Source organism: Danio rerio, chromosome 2 (assembly GCF_052040795.2).
Source record: "Danio rerio strain M-AB ecotype USA chromosome 2, GRCz13ab, whole genome shotgun sequence".
NCBI lineage: Eukaryota > Metazoa > Chordata > Actinopteri > Cypriniformes > Danionidae > Danio > Danio rerio.
In genome coordinates, this window is record NC_141022.1 from 48557601 (window position 1) to 48578171 (window position 20571).

The window sequence follows — 20571 nt, forward strand, 5'->3', positions numbered from 1 at the left end:
TAACATCTCATAATGATTTTTAAGTTATAAAATAGTTTGTGAACTTACATCTGCCAGCTTGAAATATTTAGAAAAGAGCATTTGTTTCCATAAAATCGCAAGTTATATACAGTTAAAGTCAGAATTATTAGTCCTTCCCTGAATTATTAGCCCCCTTGTTTATTTTTTCCCCAATTTCTGTTTAAAGGAGAGAAGATTTTTTCAACACATTTGTAAACATAACAGTTTAATAACTCATTTCTAATAACTGATTTATTTCATCTTTGCATTGATGACAGTAAATAATATTTGACTAGATATTTTTCAAGACACTTCTATACAGCTTAAAGTGACAATTAAAGGCTTAACTAGGTTAATTAGGCTAACTAGGCAGGTTAGGGTAATTAGGCAAGTTATTGTATAATGATGGTTTGTTCTGTAGACTATCGAAAAAAATATAAAGCTTAAAGGGGCTAATAATTTTGACCTTAAAATTGTTTTTAAAAAATTAAAAACTGCTTTTATTCTAGTCGAAATAAAACAAATAAGACCTTCTCTAGACGAAAAAATATTACATGACATACTGTGGAAATTTCCTTGCTTTGTTAAGCATCATTTGGGAAATAATAAAAAAATAAATAAATTCAAAGGGGGCTAATAACTTATGACTTAATGACTTGAATTGTACTTCCCACATTACAGACTTACACAAAAAAAGAAGTATAAATAATGAAATAATGTAGAGATGTACATCTCTTTAAGTAAATTGTGACCATATATTTTCTTTATTCGTTTGGTGAAGTAAGCTTCAATAATGAACACCACACACACTGAAGAAACATACTGTATCACACTCATCTCTGTTTGCGTGTGTATAGGGGGATTCTGGAGGGCCGCTGATCTTCCAGGACCGTTTGTCAGGACGCTTTCAGCTGCTTGGCATCACCTCTTGGGGTGACGGCTGTGGGGAGAAGGGGAAGCCTGGCGTCTACACACGGGTCACTGCCTTCTCTGACTGGGTCCTGACAGAGATACAGAGTGAGTTACTTAACGCTGTTGTATACACTACTGAAACAAACATCACTACACGCTTTCTGCATAGTGAAAACCTATAAATTCCACAAAAGCTATTTATATGTCATGCTTTAAATTCCTCCAGAGTCCTTCGGGAGTCGAGAACCCACATGTCCTGAGCTGCTGAAAACAAGCGAGTTGACCCAGGAACAGCAGGTGGCGGAGTTTAGCTCACTTTGCCACTTTTACACACTCTCCTGCTCTCCGACCCTCGACCCCTTGGCCTGCCAGCGCCTTGCTCTTGACAAATGCCAAAGCCGCTTTAAGAAATGCCGTAAGTTATCTACATTTTTTTTTTTGACTAGTTACATTTTTTTAAATGAAATGACATAAAATGAAAATCTACTTTGAATTCTTTTATGCATTTGTTGGGTATTGCTGACATTTTGGAAATGCTTGGAATATTAAAACTAAATGAGAAATGAGAACCTTTGGGCATCTTGGCAGCTTTTATACTATTTAAATTTTTATTAATTAAAATTTTATTTTATTTATACTGCAGTTTTCACTGTCTTCATACTGAAAAAGTTCTAACTGAAGATTCTGTGAAATTAAAAAAAACAGTGAAAGTTTTTATTTTATTTTATTTACTTAAGTGAAAGTAAGTAATAAGGCGACGCAGTGGTGCAGTAGGTAGTGCTGTCGCCTCACAGCAAGAAGGTCGCTGGTTCGAGCCTCAGCTGGGTCAGTTGGCATTTGTGTGTGGAGTTTGCATGTTCTCCCTGCGTTTGTGTGGGCTTTCCCCGGGTGCTCCGGTTTCCCCCACTGTCTAAAGACATGCGGTAGAGGTGAATTGGGTAAGCTAAATTGTCCGTAGTATATGAGAGTGTATGAATGTTTCCCAGAGATGGGTTGCGGCTGGAAATGCTGCGTAAAATATATGCTGGATAAGTTGGCGGTTCATTCCACTGTGGTGACCACAGATTAATAAAGGGACTAAGCCAAAAAGAAAATTAATGAATGAATGGATGAAAGTAAAAAAAATTACATTTAATTTATTTGAATTTTTATTTAATTTTATTTACTTAAGTGAAAGTCAGTAATAAAATGTACATTTAATAACTTTTTTATTTTATTTTATTTTATTTTATTTACTTAAGTGAAAATCAGTAATAAAATGTATGTGCATTTAATTTATTTTTATTTTATTTTATTTACCTAAATGAAAGTCAGTAATATAATGTACAATTGGTTTATTTTTATTTTTATTTTATTTTTAGTTATTTATTTTTTATTTACTTAAGTGAAAGTCATTAATAAAATGTACATTTAATTGATTTTTAAATAAATTTTATTTACTTAAGTGAAAGTCAGTAATAAAATGTATGTGGATTTAATTTATTTTTATTTTATTTTTATTTATTTTTATTTTATTTACGTAAGTGAAAGTCAGTAATAAAATGTACATTTAATTTATTTTTTATTTTATTTAGTTTTATTTACTTAAGTGAAAGTCAGTAATAAAATGTACATTTAATAACTTTTTTTATTCGTTTTTTTATTTTTATTTTATTTTTCATTTAATACTTTTTTATTTTATTTTATTTATACTTTCTGAATTAAAATGTAATTGTCTTTTTTTCTAGAGTTGCACTCCTTCCTGCAGACGCTACTGGACATGCTCCAGCGGGCCGATGACTATATTAGAGATAAAGTGGATCTGACCTTCTTCACCCAGACTCTTCCTCAGCTGGTGGAGAACGTGTACAACTCTGCTCATATGCCACGAAGACGCAGAAACACACTTGAAACAGGTAGAGCCATTAAAGCGTTCTGCACTGAACATCATCAGAGCACAAGAGCGGATACCATTCTAACCAACATATTTTTCTCAAAGAGCAGCTAGGCCTGCCAGCGCTGTTCCAGCAAGTGGGACCCCTGGTGGACGACTGGGAGAACTACCTGAGAGACATCGCTGATGATCTGGAGCAACACAAAGAGCTGAAGAATTTAAATGAGCAAGAACTCTTCACACCGGTAAACATGACTCATTTCAGAAAATATATACATACATACAGGGCCCGACATTAACTTTTCTGAACACCAGCCACGGTGGCTACTAGTAGTTTTTCAACATTAATAGCCAGTTGCTATTTTCACTAGCCACAATTTTGTTGTAAGGAAAATATTTATTTATATGCATATATTTGACTTTGGCATGCTAAAATGACTTAATTTACATTTTGCGTTATGTCCACATGCGTCCTTAATCATTTCAATTTTTGTGTATCGTGTATGAGCTTGAACAAAGTGCATGAGCAAATGGGTTGTGCTTTCATAGTGTTGCATTGCAATCAGTTCTTGTTTAATAAGACTTTTTAGTGCTCAACATTTACCTTTTTTTTTGAGGCCACACCAAAAATAAACAAATAAATAAATAATTTCTTAGCTACAAATTTAAAATAATTAGACATTTTCAAAACAAGCAAAATATAGCTGTATACATGCACTTTTTATTCAACAAAACCTTTCTTAAAAAAAAAACTACTGAAATTTTAAAAATAATTATTGTCATGTATCTAGAACTGTGCACAGTAATCTGTCCTGAGTAAAGGTCCCGAATTACCAGTTCACATAAATGGGGGATTCATCTTCTATTAAAGCAATGCTATTGTAAAGGATTATAATTAAACCATAAATAAAAAAATAATAACTGCAAAAGAAAGCAGATAATGAACATACTGTGTGAGTGAGGTAATGAAAGGATGATCACCTGCACACGCTTAACATTAGGACCATTAATAATGGCTGTTTCTCAATATGCATTCTAATGCGATCGTGCGTCCTCGTGTTCTTGTGTAACGTCATCATCAACTACAAAAGTTGAGTTCCAATACTCAAGACCGCAAGAACGGAGGACGGGTGAAGGTTCCCGGATATGTTCTTGTTATCGAGGACGCATTGATGCAGACTTGAGTAGCGAACTCGCTCGAGAAGTCCCAGAAGTCATTGGGGCTGGAGGTGGGAAGCGCATTTTATGTAAGTTTATTTTTAAATCAGCACCCCCCCCCCATTCTACTCTTCACCTGGGGCCCCCATTAATAATCCTATTTTGCGCTATGCCACTGGATATAACTTATTTGTCTCAGGAGTTTCCCTAAAGGAAATGTTGAATGTAAACATTACCATGAAAACTATAATAAGGGAATAAACACACTAAGGATGTTTATTTTTCTGAAATTCGTATTAAAATTTGCTATATGCGTAGTATATATTGTGACAAGGGGGAAAACAATAAATCGCTGATTGAATGCTGTAATGTTTAAATAATTTTCGGTTAAAAACACGTGAAGGTCATGTGACCATCAGGAAGAACACAGCATCTAATTTCTCACAGGACATGTTCTCTGTTCTCGCTGTCTCCCGAGTTTGTCCTTCCGAGGTGACCTGGCAAGGTCTTCACAAGAACACAATATCACAGCCATATCACCCTGAAGCCCAAGACCGGTTACTCACTGAAGCTAAGCAGGGCTGAGCCTGGTTAGTACCTAGATGGGAGACCACTAGGGAACACTAGGTTGCTGTTGGAAGTGGTGTTAGTGAGGCCAGCAGGGGGCGCTCAACCTGTGGTCTATGTGAGTCCTAATGCCCCAGTAAAAGTGAAGGGGACACTACACTGTCGGTGGGCGCCTTCTTTCGGATGAGACGTTAAACCGAGGTCCTGACTCTCTGTGGTCATTAAAAATCCCATGGCACTTCTCGTGAAAAGAACAGGGGTGTAACCCCTTTGTCCTGGCCAAAGTCCCTCTATCGGCCCTTACGATCATGGCCTCCCAATCATCCCCTTCCACCGAATTGACTCTATCACTGTCTCTCCACTCCCCCTACAGCTGGTGTGTGGTAAGCGCACTGGCGCCGTTGTCCTATGGCTGCCGTCGCATCATCCAGGTGGATGCTGCTCACTGGTGGTGGTGTGAAGAGACCCCCCCTCATGATTGTGAAGCGCTTGGGGTGTATGGCCATACACAATAAATGCGCTATATAAGTACACATTACATTACATTACAAGTCTGTTGCCTGCGTTCTTGGAATTGATAAACAGCCAATCTGTTCAAAAAATGGTTAGAGCAAAAGTGCCAACCTCTGCTGCTTACACAAAGACGTTTTTTTTTTAAAAGAATTTCAGGGAGTACTCACACTATGCTATCCAGGCCAAGCCCATTAAGAAGTTTGAGTGCTCAGAATCGGGCTCAGGGCACGGTTCACTTGGCTGGCCCTGGCCCGGTTGGAAGAGGTGTGCGCGGTTCACTTGGGCTTTGGCGCGGTACGCTTGTCTGTGAGTGCAAAACGTGCCTGAGCCCGAAACTGTAAGCGAGACATGACTTTTAAGGGACTGTTTCATATGGATTTATTAATGATTTTTATTGTTCAATAATCACAAACGAGGACTTTATGATTGTTTATGAGCGTCTAAAATGGCTGATCTGTTCGGCGAAATGTATTACTGTGTGTCACTGCAAACAACTTAAACGATATAACTGAAGAAATCTCCACTGTGCTGAGCGAGAGCGCTTCTTACTGAACAGTGCATAATCAATGATGTAAGCGTGCTCAAGCCCGAATGTAATGTGAGTGCGGGCCGTCTGGGGAGATAAGGAGCTTTGGCCCGGTTCAAGGTAACTGTACATAGTGTGAGTATGCCCTCAAACTCTTGAAAGCAAGCATCGTGAGCACTGCATTTGTCCAGTCTATTTTAAAGGGAACCGATCACATTAGTTGCGTTTTCAGGCACAGTTCCTTCGCACGAGTAAATGGGAGCATGCAAGCATTGAAACACTCGTGCACATCAGCAGCTGTTTGTGCGAGACTAAGGCCCTCATCAGTGAGTGAGAGTCTTTCCATGTTCGTGATCATCCTCTCATTCGGTATTCACATGCTTTCTTTTGCTCGTGTGAACATTTACTTTTTTCAGTGGTGCTGCGCCTTGATGGGCAACCTTATTGCCGAACTTTGCTTTTAAGAAAACTACCATTTAAAAATTATTTTCAACCGGCCAAAGTGACCAGATGGTGTGGGTGTCTAACGTGCCACAGCTGAAATCTACCCGCATTTCAAGAGTTCACATTTAGCTGATGGTATGCTGTCCCAGGAGAGAGCCCTGAGCTCATAAGATCCTCGAGCCCGGGGCTCCCTCTTATTTGCAAGGTGAGAGGGGAGTTTGAGCTCAAGTAGATCTCGAGAATTCCCCTGCTGTTGCTAATGAACGGATGATTGCTCTTAAGAGATAGAGATTAGCCAATTAACATAAGTTGCATGTTTTTGGACGATGGGAGGAAACCGGAGAACCCGGGGGAAACCCACATGAGGATGGGGAGAGCGTGTAAACTCCACAGAGAAACTTCGACTGTCTTGGTAAGGACTAGAACCAGTGACGTTCTTGCTGTGAGGCAACAGTGCTAACCACTGGGCCACCGTGCATCTAGGAAAGGAGGAGGAGTAGGGGTGGAAGGAAGATTCTTCAAAACGAAGATGGCTGTTTTATGGAACTTAGGGTATTTATAGTGGCTTAGGAATCGTCTGATTGGTGAATCCTAAATTAAATCATTTGGGACCGGCTACAAGCAATCACAAGCATGTGATCCTCTCGAAATTAGTTTAGTAATAAACTTCACTGGGCGAGTGGGCAGGTGTTAATGTCAAGCCCTGAATACATAGATATTGTGAAATTATATGGAACTGATACGGAACTGCATTTATTTTCGTCATTTTGTATTTAAATATTTGGTCTAAATCCTGCATTTTGATGACATTTTACGCACTCATTTGTGCTGTATTCGCTTGTACACGAAACAAAAAAAGATTCATTATATTTACAAATTTTGTTAAAGGTAAGTGGTTGCAAACAATGTATATGAGCTGAATTTAAACAAATTGAATTTAGTAATGTTCAACTTCATTTATTTGTTTTAATTCAGCCCATATAAATTGTTTGCAACCACTTACCTTAAAAATTTGTAAAAATTATTGATACTGTTTTCAGTGTATGTTGGTAAAAAACAAATATACTGTTATTTATTATGCAAATTACAAACTGGCCAGCACATTAAACTTTACTCTGGAAGAACAATTAAATTACATTACAATAATAATAATAATAATAATAATAATAATAATAATAATAATAACTATATAAGACCATTTAAAAAGTTTTTATTGTTATTTTAATTAAATATGTTTTGAGCGGAAGCAAAATCAGCTCATAGTACTCCTAACATACAAAGCACAACTTTTGCTTGCTTTTCTTATTTCAGATGAGCAAGAATCCAAATGTCATTTTGACGTTTTTTTTTTTTTTATGTTTTTTTTCAGGATGTGGACAATGGAAAAGCACCTCTCCGGCAGTTCGACAGTGCTCTGCGCTCCTCCATTGCTGCCATGCGATCCAAACTGGAAACACTGCGCATTCCTGTAATTCTAGAACTGGACCACCAACTGTTTGAAAGAGATTTCACCACCTCCACCACTGCAGGACAACAGGAATACACTGGCCATTCTGGAGAAGCTCTATGGTCTTCTGAAAGTTGGACCACTCTGATAAATGAAGCCCTCAGAGGAAGCACAAGCAGTGTTACGGGACGTCCCATGATGATGGCATCGCCTCAGGGTCATATAGATTCAACATCCAGATCTGTGGAGCCTTCTGCACAACCAGTGAATCTCATGACTCTGGAAACTTCTTATTCACTGCTCGAAAAACGTTCAGTTCCTACCCATAAACCCCTTCTGCAGGAACCACTTTTCAAAAGTAAGAATTAATAATGGGACTGTTAGTGAGAGAATAATAATAAAAAAGTGCTAAAGTTCTTTTATCAACAACAATCATCCCAACAATGCAAATTTAGACCACTGTACACTGAAATAATATGGCACGGTGGCTCAGTGGTTAGCACTGTCACCTCACACCAAGAAGGTCGCTGATTCGAGCCCCTGCTGTGTCAATTGGCCTTTCTGTGTGGAGTTTGCATGTTCTCCCCATGTTGGTGTGGGTTTCCTCTGAGTGCTCCAGTTTCCCCCACAGTCCAAAGACATGTGTGAATCAGCGGTGAATTGATTAAGCTAAATTGTCTGTAGTGTATGAGTGTATGTGTGAATGTGAGAGTGCATTCACTGCGTAAAACATACAGTATGCTGGATAGGTTGGCGGTTCATTCCACTGTGGCGACCCCTGATAAATAAGGGATTAATAAGGGATTTTGTATAACATGTCTTTATTAAATTTTACAAGGTTTTACAATAAATCAAACCCCAATAACCCAGAACTTAACCCAGACAGGTTTAGGGAAAAAAAATTAAATAAAAATCTTAAAAAATAAAAAATAGAAATCTAATCAAACACCAATTCACAATCCACAACTTCAGACTTCCAAAGCTTCTTCAATATCTCCATTTTTCACAAAGTTCCAAAACACCTCCCAGATATCACAAAAAGTTTTTTTCTTATTACATGCAGTATGTGAGCTTTTCAAGAGCCAAACTTGTTATTAGGGTTCTCAACCAAAGGCTAATGGAGGGGTTGTATAACATTTTTAAAGTTGTTCAGTCATTTTCTATGGTAACATTTTTCTTGTATTTGATTGATTGATTGATTGATTGATTGATTGATTGATTGAGTTTTTTTATTAACTAATTCATCTATTCTTTCAAATTTCTATTTTCTTTTTCTTTCTATTTTTAGAATATATCACAAATATTGTGAATAATAACTATTAAGAACTATACATATTATTATTAAGAGCTATTATTATATTGCATTTCTGTTAAACCGTGACTGTCTGGGACTAATAGAACTGTTGTTGTTTTAGAGCTCATGAGGAGGAGAAAGAGAGACTCGCACATGCGAACCAAACGAGGAGCCAATGACAAAGGTACAATTTCTTGTTTACTTACCTTTTTTCTCAAGTAGTTAGTTCTATGTCCAATGGCTGTTGCATTACAGAAACCTTACATCACATCTACGTAATATTAAATGGATATTCATATTAAAGAACATTTTTTTTTTTTGTCATAATGTAAATTACTAATTAAAAAAAAGTAAAGACTTATAATGGGTTTATCCTTTGTGTTTTGTAGTTTGCTCAGGAGTAACTGATTCAGCTCATCTGGTCAGCACCACCAAAGAGATGTACAACTGGATCCTGTCTCTTCCATCCAACAACATAAACATGATCTTCCAGGAGGTGTGTGTCTGCCGTGTGCGTGCGTGCGTGCGTGCATGCGTGCGTGTGTGTGTTTGTGTGTATGTGTGTGTTATAAAAGCTGTCTTTTCTGCTGATTCAAAAATGCTGGTTTGATACTCCAGAAATTTTTTATTGTTATCAATACGAAATTTTTTAAAAGCAGTAAAATATATATATATATATATATATATATATATATATATATATATATATATATATATATATATATATATATATATATATATATATATATATATATTTTTTTTTTTTTTTTTTTTTTTTTTTTTTTTTGTGGAAACCATTTCTTTATTATTAATTAAAAAAGAACAAGGAACAACATTTGCTAGAAATATACACTGTTAACAATTTCTTGTAAAATCTACAGTAGCTTACTGGCAGCAGTTCGCCAGTAACTTACTCTAAATCAGCAAGAACACCGTAATTAGATTTACAGCACCATTTATCTTGCTCTATTTATTTAGAATATTGCATTTCTTTGCTGGAAAATATACAGTAATTTTGGCAATGCACCTTTAAAATACAGTAAAATACTATATAACTATCCTACAGTAAAATACAGTTAATATTACAATTAAATACTGTGTAATTTACTAAAATCCTTAACAGTGTGATTATAAACGACTTTTGCTCTCACTTTAGATGGATTAACAGTAATGTATGCTTGCGGAAAAAAGTATCAATTCAATTTTAAAGGCCCCGTAAAGTGCTTTGAAATGTGCATTTTTGTTCGATCTGTGATAATTTCAATTATAATATAAAGACAGGGCAGGACATATAGTAGCTCCTCCCCTTTAAAAAAACAGCCAATCACGTTTAAGTTTAGTGACAACTCTTCTAGTGAGAGTGGTTGAGCTCAAGTGCATTAAATGAAAAGCAAATAAGAAACATCTTAAAGGGGGTGGGGCATGCCAGATACTAGAGAGCATTTGATTGGTCAAGATCTGATGAGAAACTGAAGTATGATGTGATGTGAAAAAATTGTTGATCCATTTTCGCAGAAGTTTGTATCTCCTAAATGCAAATTTCAACAGTGTTTCAGTTCACACTAGCTTATAAATAAAACTAACATACTGATACTAGCATCTACAAAATGTTAAATATTGATTTCACCAGGGCTTTAAAATTATGAATGCTACTACGGTTTCTGTTATGCGTCTGTGATGCATGGTGTTTATGTTTAGTGTTGTGTTTTAATTCAGGATTTCTCTAATTCTATGCTTTGATCATCTCAGGTGCAGGTTGATCTGAAGTCTAAGAATGAACGTGGTTTGTACCAGTCCCGCATCAAGGCCACCATCGGCGGGCGACCTCTGACTTTTTACAGTTTGGTGGGTTTGGAGAACGAGGCATTCTACCGCAGCATGCCACGTGTCATTTCCATTGCCATTGATGCTCTCAAAACGTAAAACACACTCACACATGCTGCTGGAAAAGAAATCATTCTTGAGGTCAAACTGCAACTGCATCATAAACTCTACACATGCTGCTGTGGAAATGGTTGACTGGGTCCTCCCTTCTTTCTGGAGTCATTTCAGGACATTTTTTTCTGGAGGATGAAGGCTCCCGGTGGGTCACTGCGATCTGAGATTGTGACTGTTTCCTCCTTTCATTAACTTATTTAGCAAGGGCAGAGGTTGATCTTCATGTCTGAGCTGCAAACTGTACAGATATTATATTTGATGTTTGGTTTATATATTTATTTCTGTATTTTTATATTAAAACTCAAATTATGTTCAAATAAATGGAGTTTTTGGAAATAGCTATATTTAAATACATTATTTTTCATTTGTATTGTTTGTTAGACATGGATTTTACACTGTTCTAAACTTTCATTTCCATCTTGGTGTTTTTTTTCTTCTATTTTCTGTAATGTTTTTCATGATACAATCATTCATTCATTCATTCATTCGTTCATTCATTTTATTTTCTGCTTAGTCCCTTTATCAATGTTACCACAGCGGAATGAACCACCAACTTATCCAGCATATACCCTACGCAGCGGATGACCTTTAAGCTGCAACCCATCACTGGGAAACACCCTTACACTACAGCCACTTTAGTTAATTCAATTCACCTATAGCACATGTCTTTGGACTGTGGGAGAAACCGGAGCACCTGGAGGAAACACGAAGAGAACATGCAAACTTCACACAAATATGCCAACTGACCCAGCCGAGGCTCGAACCAGTGACCTTCTTACTGTGAGGCGAACATGCTACCCACTGCGCCACCCCGTCCCACTTTTAAAATATATATGTGCTATGCCTTATAGCACGCCTAAATTGAAATGGTTCATGGGTTTATCAGATTCATTGCAGTTGTGGCACACTAACACATCTGGTCCAGTTTAGGCCTAGTTTTGGGTAGTTAACTTGACTGAGACTTGGCCCAGATATGGTTTTGGTTGGCTCTTGTATAGAAGCCAGACTTGGTCCACTCATGTACCGTAATTCACTGTGGCATGTGGGCCAAGCAAAAACTGATTTTGTGGGCCAGACCCGGCGCCAGAGAAATTTTTTTTATGTGTACAGGTTTTTGATGCAGTGAGTAAATTAAGAAAAAAAAGACAAAAAAAAGACATCACCCACTCTTTCACTGTATTGACCTTATTCTTCAATGCAGAAGTGCGCTTGTTTTGCGATTTGTTTTAAAAGAGCCCCTATCATACATGAAAAAGGGTCATATTTTGGTTGTAAGGGTCTCCAACAACAGTCTAATATGCATGCAAGGTCAAAAAACACGTTCATTGTCTTGTAATCTGCATTTATTTTTCCGAATTATCCCAGCGACTCCCATATGAATCATTAAGTGATAAATCACTTAACCCTCCTTAGCGCAAAGCTAATCTGCGCTGATTGGACCGATGACAGTTTGCTGCGATTGGTCGAAACTGACTGCCTTCAGCGTGAGACAGAGTGAAATGCCCAGCAGCTAATCAACATTAAAGTAGTCAGAGTGCATACACACTTCATAGTGTAAGGCGTGGATTTTGGCTGCCAGTGGGTGAATGTAAATACAGACGATGGACTTGAAAATACAGACGACTAACTATTTTATTGAGCAAAAACTCCAAGAACTGGCGAGGAGATCTACTTGCTTGTCACACTCTGCTCTTTTCACACATGCATGCACACACACACACACACACACACACACACACACACACACACACACACACACACACATTACCCTCCTCCTCAGAGGACACACACACACACACACACACATTTCCCTCCTCCTCAGAGCACACACACACATTACCCTCCTCCTCAGAGGACACACACACACACACACACATTACCCTCCTCCTCAGAGGACACACACACACACACACACACATACCCTCCTCCTCGGAGGTCTGTAAACAAAGCGGCACGTGTCACATTTTCAATGTGGCTTTAGATGCAATATGAGAATATAGTGAGTTACCTGATACAGTACACGCGGTTACAAGTAACAAATCTAAACTAAATGCATTTGCAAGCTAGAGTAAACGAGGCAACAACTTTAATCGCACGTACTTACACTTGAGAAATGGAGGAAGAAACCGATCCATGTTCAGACATAGTCCATCTCTACTATTTACTGATCCTTCCTTTAGCAAACGGCCGATGAAGTATTCTTTGTAGCATGTAGTGTGTGTGTGTGTGTGTGTGTGTGTGTGTGTGTGTGTGTGTGTTTGTGTTTGTGTGTGTGAGAGTGTATGTAAGTGTGTGTGTGTGTGTGTGTGTGTGTGTGTGTGTGTGTGTGTTTGTGTGTGTGAGAGTGTATGTGAGTGTATGTGAGTGTGTGTGTGTGTGTGTGTGTGGCTTTTTTTCAGTGTTAGATGGCGGGACCGCAGGTTTCAAATCTCCTGGGTTAGCGTGCGCAACTACTTGTGTTTCGTGAATACGTCATGGCGAAACACCTAATGACTTGTTATCAAGGCGACTCGTTTGAAGCACTATGAGTCGACTATTTTATAGATGAATCAACAGTTTTAAACACTGTACTCTTACAGATTTAAGCCTTAGCTGGATATTTCACTTCACTTAGAGCTGTGCTACACACTACATGGAAGGGCATTTTCAAAAACCCATAATTTGGGCTCTTTAAAATTTCTGATTTATTTGCTAATGGGAAAAATGCCTAGGAATAATGCATAAATACATAAATATGCATAAACATATGCATTATGCATTATATGCATAATGCATAAATAATGCAATAATACTGCAGAAAACGCTCAAAGAATGTGTTCTACAACCGTGTTCATGACAGACAAAGTAGAATAATGTAATAAGAAAATATCAGCTTGCAACATCAAGCAGCAGAACGAGCTGTTTTTAACGTCTAAAAATGAATGGAAGTGAACAAGACTGAAAGTCTCGAGCCAAAAAGATTCAAACGGCTGCGCCCACTCATATGCAAAGAACAAGGTCAATATCTGTAACACACTCTGGTGACTTTTAACCCCAGGTTATTTTAAAATATAGCCAAAGGGCAGCATATCTTACTTAATACACTTTATTGTCCCCAATGGGGAAATTTGTCTTGGACCCTAGGCCCACATTTGCATACACTGAACAAAACTGACAACACAAATAAACACAAACGTTCAATCATCGGCGCATATATTAACTATTTAAAAGTCTAACTGATGTATGTAAAAAATATTTCTTAAAATGATTATTTCTGCACACAGACAGTCTGTATCATTCATCGGAGGGCAGTAACTTGTACTGTAGGTAGTCACAACACAATCTATGCGAGAGGTCAGCTAATTTTTTAATAGCTTCATCAAGAACTGAATGCACCGTATAAATATTTTAAGGATCTATATTATGTTAGTAATGTGTATTTGTATAGCACATTTATTGTGTATGGACATACACCCAAAGCGCTTCACAATCATGAGGGGGTCTCTCCACAACATCAATATGCAGCATCCACTTGGACAATACCATCAGTTCGTTCAGCTATAGAGGGAGAGACAGTGATAGAGCCAATTTGGTGGCTGGGCATCATTTGGAGGCCATGATCAGTAAGGGCCGATGGAGGGTGTTTGGCCAGGACACGGAGGTTACATTCCTACCCTATGCAAACAGTGGCATGGGATTTTTAGTGACCAAAGAGAGTCCGGACCTTGGTTTAACGTCTCATCCGAAAGACAGCACTGACAGTACAGTGTCCCCTTAACTTTAATAGGGCATTAGGACTCGAAGACCACATGTTGAGCACCCCCTGCTGGCCTCACTACCACCACTTCCAACAGCAACCTAGTTTTCCCATGTGGTCTTCCATCCAGGTACTCACAAAGCTCAGCCATGTTTAGCTTTAGTGAGTAACCGGTCTTGGGTTGCAGGGAGATTTGGCTGTGGCTGTGTCTGTATTCCCTTTTTCCTTTGATTCTCATGGCTGTCTTCACCAAACATTCAAGCTTTGCTTTCGGTTGAACTGTAATGTTCCCATATCACACAGTAAATCCATAGCATATTGTGCTTTTAATCCCAGCTTTTTAAAATAAAATTATAACTTTTTGCTGTACACCAAAAATTCGAAATCTCCAAAAATACAATTGCTGCTGGACAAACGAACAAATACTGTCTACATGTGGACCACAGGTAAGCACGTTATTGATGTAAGCACCCAGATATTTATGAGCACACTTGTTTAATGAATAAACGAACTTGTTCAATGTATAAACTGAAAAAAGGAGAGGGCCGAAGACAGATCTATGTTGCTCTCCATACATAGCCAGGGAGGATTTACACCATTGTAATGTAAAATTACACAGTTTCCTTTACATTGACTAATTGTCACATAACAAATACATTTCAGATGTTTAAGCTGGAGAAATGAACGAATAGCTGTGAGAAATCCTTTCTAGAGGATTGTTTACCACTACTGAATCTGGCAACCAAACTTCCACCCGCAGTGGTCATGACAGCTGAACATCTCTTTCAACAGGAGAATTGCCAGAAAACACAGGGGGGCAGATTTAATTTCTAAGCATTTCTCAGATGTTTTAGCTTACGGGAACTGTGCTAATTGTGCTACTTCGCAACAGGTGCCTCTGAATCACTAACAAATGTCACCCGGATGCTTTATTTGGAGCTGATGACAATCCGTTGGGCTTTCAGGATGAGCAGATTCTGGAGACTCCTAAAGGAACGCGGACGAAGTATGTATAAAGATTTTATAAAAATTGCATACAGACCCAATCAACTGCATTTTTTTTATAGAGTTTCTGTTAATAAAATCCTCTGCAATGATTTGAGACTTGGTTTTAAGCCTTGATATATAGAAATAATGCATGAGATGTAAAGCTGGAGGGTTGCCAGAAGTGACGCAAGCAGCTGTCTATATACAGTACTCTTGCATAATGACTGACAGGATAAGATGAACTGGCTGCTCTCACACTTTTGTCTCGATTTCCATTTGAACCCAACTCCTGGCAACCTCAATCAATAGTAATAAATGCAGACGGTGTATCTTTGATTTAGTTGCCATGCAATTCTAATGGATTGATTGTGAATTGTTGAGACCTGCATCTCTGATCCTCGCACAAACAATCTGTCTAGAATCTGTCATTCTGAAATTCCAAAGTGTTAAAAATAAACCTGGACACTCAACAGTGAAGGGTTAGTGGTGGTGCAGGGTGGCAACACATGATATTATTGAACTCTCTGTCTATAAGCAGATAATAGGAAGCATTGTAGTCTCATCTCTTTTTTTACTACTTTCCTTTATATAACAGTACACTGTGAACATTTGCAATAAGGTTTGAGACATATTAGGCCCCATTATACACCTAGCGCAATAAGGCGCAAGATTTTTTTGGCGCAATTTGTCAAAAGTATCTGGATGCAGCCTTTATGATGCAAGCTGAGACTGCATCACTCAGCGATGCAATGTCAGACACAATGCACTCAAATGGAGCGAGTGACGTCACTGTGACGGGTAGGGTTAGGGGTGGGGTTAGGTGAGCCCATTAAAAAGCATTGGATGCAGCCCAGATTGCACTGCACCAGGGGCCTCATGGAAATCATACTAAAACATTGCGTACGCACAAAGCTGTAAATGTGCGTACGCATAAAAAAATTCAGATGTATGAAACAGTTCGTACGCCGAATCCCACGCATTTTCTTTGTACATCCGAATGAACGTAAAACTGAGCACAACATGCACGAGCGCAAAACCCCTCCCTGCCTCCTCCCCCGTATGAATATGCAAATGACTCTACTTTGGCAAAACCAAACGAAAAAGCAATGGCAAAAGCAAGCAAGAAGAGAAACTTTAAACAGAATGTGAATTGAAGGTGCTGCTTTCGGAGGTAGACCGGAGAAAAACGGTGTTATGTGCAAGTTTGTCCTCCGGAATTAATAACAAAAGAAAAAAATAGAGTGGGAGAGTTTAGCTGATGCGGTTAACACAGTTGGGTCTGAACATCGCACTGTGTGGATTAAAAAAGAAATAGTGAGATCTATAGGTGTAAAATGTTGGAGATTTTTTAACAGTCTGAGTGGCGTAGCACGTTAAATGTATGGCAACATGTTTGGACACGTTCGAGCATGAACTCGGTTCGAATCCAGCAGCTGATGAACTTACTCTTTTTTTCCCCCCCACTACATATCAGATTTTGCCTATATACTCTTCATCATGAGGAAGTCAAGTAGGAATCATTAATTAGTTTGTGCATCATATTTTATTTGCACATTTATTGAATTGAAATGTTTCTGATTCACGTATGCAAATTCATCTTCAGATGGTGCCTTTATAGAAATGTGTGTGCAGTAGATTGCTCCGATTACACTGGGAAAAACGGCGACCACTGCAAATTGCGCTTTAATGTTTGGATGGTCAACTGTATGGTACGGAAACATTATATACTAGACATGCGGATAAACCCGTCTCTTACAGCTGAGAAGACACTTTGTAGAGTGCAATTTAACATAGCTGCCTCTAGGAGTCGCCAATGGAAATAAAACAGACACGCACAAAAAATGTGCGTATGCCAGCCATGAAGCTGGTATGGAGCTGCGCACATTCCCTTGTTCAGTTTATTGTTAGTAAATCCAAACGCGAGCGATTCTGACCGCGAAACCTGGCGTACGCAAAGTTTTTGTGCGTACGCAGGGTTGATACATGAGACCCCAGGTCTGCAGGCAGACCCCTCTCCAATTTGTTGCTATTCTCAGACCAGCGCAGCTCTAATTTTCACGTTTTGCGCCACATTGTTTAGATAGCTAATCCGTTTGCGCTACTTTGTGGACTCATGGGTGTGCTGGTCTATTAAGGAGGTGCGTTAAGGCGAAGTGTAATTGTTTTATGTTCAATCCACTTCAATTTGTAAAAACTAGTAAAACCAATTGCTTCAAGTTGATTGTGTGGAACTCAGCATTTTTTACAGTGTGATAATGCCTATGGAGATCCCAGTTCAGCTGCTATTACTGTACTGTATGTGCTTTTTTTTTTCCAGGCCAGGGGCCTCATGTACGAAGACTTGCGTGGAAATCATACTAAAACATTGCGGACGCACAAAAAAAGCAATGGCAAAAGCAAGCAAAAACAGAAACTTTGAACAGAATGTGAATTGGAGGTGCTCCTTTCGGAGGTAGACCGGAGAAAAGCGGTGTTATTTGCAAGTTTTTTCTCTGGAATTAACAACAAAGGAAAAAAGTTGAGTGGGAGAGTTTAGCTGATGCGGTTAACACAGTTCGGTCTGAACATCGCATAGACTGAATTATAAAAGAAATAGTGTGGTTTATAGGTGTAAAATGTTGCACCACCCTCAAAAGTCTCTGTGGTGCAACTTGTAAAACGCATGTCAACATGTTTTGACATGTTCGAGCATAAACTCGGATCGAATCCAGCGTCTGATGAATTCTTTCTTCTTTTTTCCCCCGCTACATATCAGATTTTGCCTACTATTTATCACGAGAAAGACAAGTAGGAATCATTAATAAGTCTGTGCATCATATTTTATTTGCACATTTATTGAATGGAAATGTTTCTGATTTACGCATGCAAATTCATTTTCAGATAGTGTCTTTATAGCAATGTGCGTGCAGTAGATATCTCAGATTACATTGGGAAAACAGGCGACCGCTGCAAATTGTGCTTTAATGTTTAGCTGGTCAACGGTATGGTATGGAAACCTGATATACCTGCTAGATGAACCCGTCTCATACAGCTGCCATTGCAAGGCTCAGACACTTTGTAGAGAGCAATTTAACACAACTGCCTCTAGGAGTCGCCAATGGAAATAAAACAGACACGCACAAAAAATGTGCGTACGCCAGCCAAGAAGCTGCCGTGGAGCTGCGCACATTCCCACATTCAGTTCATCGTTACTAAATCCAAACGTGAGGGATTCTGAGCGTGAAACCTGGTGAGCGTTGATACATGAGGCCCCAGGTCTCCGCACAGGTCACATGACTGAACATTTTTCATAAAAAAAACTATATTATCATATTATCATCTAATTTGTTCTGTCGATACAGTATGTGATCCAAATATTTGTGGCTTGAAACAGATGTAAATTTGACTGGTTTGTGCTGCATCTCTATGCAGATCAGTGGCGGATCCAGAGGGGTGTCCGGGGTCTGGACACCCCTGACATCCGATTGGCCACCCTGGCTGCCACCCCCAAATTTTTTTTGCTGCTGACAGTTCCTGATGCTGTTTGACATCTCATTTGTCTAAAGAAGTTTTTGAATTTTGCCAGCAACACTCAATCAATTTTCAAATCAATGACAAGCCGAAGACAAGAACATGGTTTCAAGTAAGACAAACATTGTTGGGCAGTAGCGTCACTACTTGTAGCTAGCTTAACTACATTTCTCAGTAGCGTGGCTACTTTCTAAACCAAATAGCTTTTTAGTAGAAAAGCTATTATTTTTATCTAGTAGCGCAGTAATGTCAACACAAGCTACATTTACCGGTCGTGGATCAATAAGTGATGGCACCGACATTCACAGAGCTGCGAGGCCGGTGTCCAGCCGATGAAAGTAAAACCATATGATGGCGAGAATGACGATTGAACAAACCTTTTGGTGCATTACTGCCACCTCTCGTTCTGGTTGGTGACGTCTCCAACCAATTAGGCTAACATGAGAAATTTGCTTGATGGAAAGATGACTGAGTAAAAGGAGTTCTCAAGCAGGATTCTTTGTGACAATACCTTCAGAAGTACTTGTTAAGATGCAGTAACTTTAATTCTGATACATTCCATGTATGCAAGTTATTATATTTAATTAACTTTGCTCAAATATTTTGCTAATATGGGAAAGTAATAATTCCTTCAAGTTGATTACGTGAAACCCATACTTTACAGTAAACATACTTTACAGTGTGAAAATGTTTATTTTTAAAATCATTTAAGTAAACTATTCAAAGATTCACTCAAAAAAGACCCCTTTTTAATAAAACCTGTGCTTTTAGTAGATCAGTATGTGATCGTATCTCTGTTTTGTTCTGTCAATTCGGTCACAATCAGCAGCGATCTAACATTTGATCGCTGGCGAACTGCAATTCTGCCACTGAACCGAACTACAACTTCCAGAAGTCATTGCTCCAATCACTCCTGCCACAGTGGATAGCCATTTGGACACTGACACACACATAGCTGAAGTTCATCATTGAATGATTACATGGACTATGTATACACCCCAGTTTCACACACTCTTTGCTGAGTCTTGTTTCTTTTAAGAGCATCACATAAGCATTATCCCTGTCTTGCCTTCCAGTATTTTTGACCTTAGCTTTTTTTTACTGTTTATGTTGTTTTGCCACCTGACCTCACCATTTGCCTGCTTTTGACTATGCTCTTGGATTTCTTGTATGCTCCTGTTTGCCCCTGTTTAGACCGTTGCCTGCCTGACTATTCTTTTGTAATAAACTGCACATGGATCCTCACCGCTGTTGTCCCAAACCCTTACCTGACAGATACAGTATGTGCTCCAAATATTCTTAGCTTGAAACAGATGAAAATATGACCCGATTATGCTGCAGTTCTGTGGGGATCCTAGTTTAGCTGCAATTACCGTATAACACATTGTTTTTTTTGCTCGCTAGGTCTTTGCACAGGCCAAGACATCATAAATGTATACCTCACAGGTTCCATTAGGTTTAAAATAATACACTAGAGGATGTGAACTCATTAGACTCCATTGGCCTCAGACTCCACAAAACTGAATACCATAGATTTTTTACCATGCATAAAATCTTTACCAAAAACACCATGAGATCTAAACCAACTTCCATTTGTCCATAAAGGAATTTAAAGTGTTATGACCCTCTTTGATTCCCCAGACGGCGATCATTAGACAGAGATGAA

The 20571-nt window shown here is 38.6% G+C and overlaps 2 protein-coding genes across 5 annotated transcripts in view; both read left to right on the forward strand.

Annotated features, from left to right (window-relative positions):
• Window positions 1-11008, forward strand: part of prss56 (serine protease 56) — a 49180-nt gene extending 38172 nt beyond the window's left edge. For 2 of the 4 annotated variants that reach the window (XR_015478904.1, XR_015478903.1), the window contains 8 exons: window positions 858-1017; window positions 1139-1327; window positions 2640-2807; window positions 2896-3030; window positions 7363-7798; window positions 8856-8918; window positions 9124-9230; window positions 10484-11008. Coding sequence is in view for 2 of the 4 variants with exons in the window: in XM_087241330.1 (XP_087097456.1) it covers window positions 858-1017; window positions 1139-1327; window positions 2640-2807; window positions 2891-3030; window positions 7363-7798; window positions 8856-8918; window positions 9124-9230; window positions 10484-10657 (1437 nt within the window). In the remaining 2 variants the exon portion in view is untranslated. Of the gene's footprint in view, window positions 1-857; window positions 1018-1138; window positions 1328-2639; window positions 2808-2890; window positions 3031-7362; window positions 7799-8855; window positions 8919-9123; window positions 9231-10483 lie in introns of all 4 variants that reach the window. The other 2 variants (XM_087241330.1, XM_087241329.1) reach the window with 1 other exon arrangement.
• The window catches only part of klhl24a (kelch-like family member 24a), an 802375-nt gene that overhangs the window by 496811 nt on the left and 284993 nt on the right, over window positions 1-20571 (forward strand). The gene's annotated exons all lie outside the window — the stretch shown is intronic.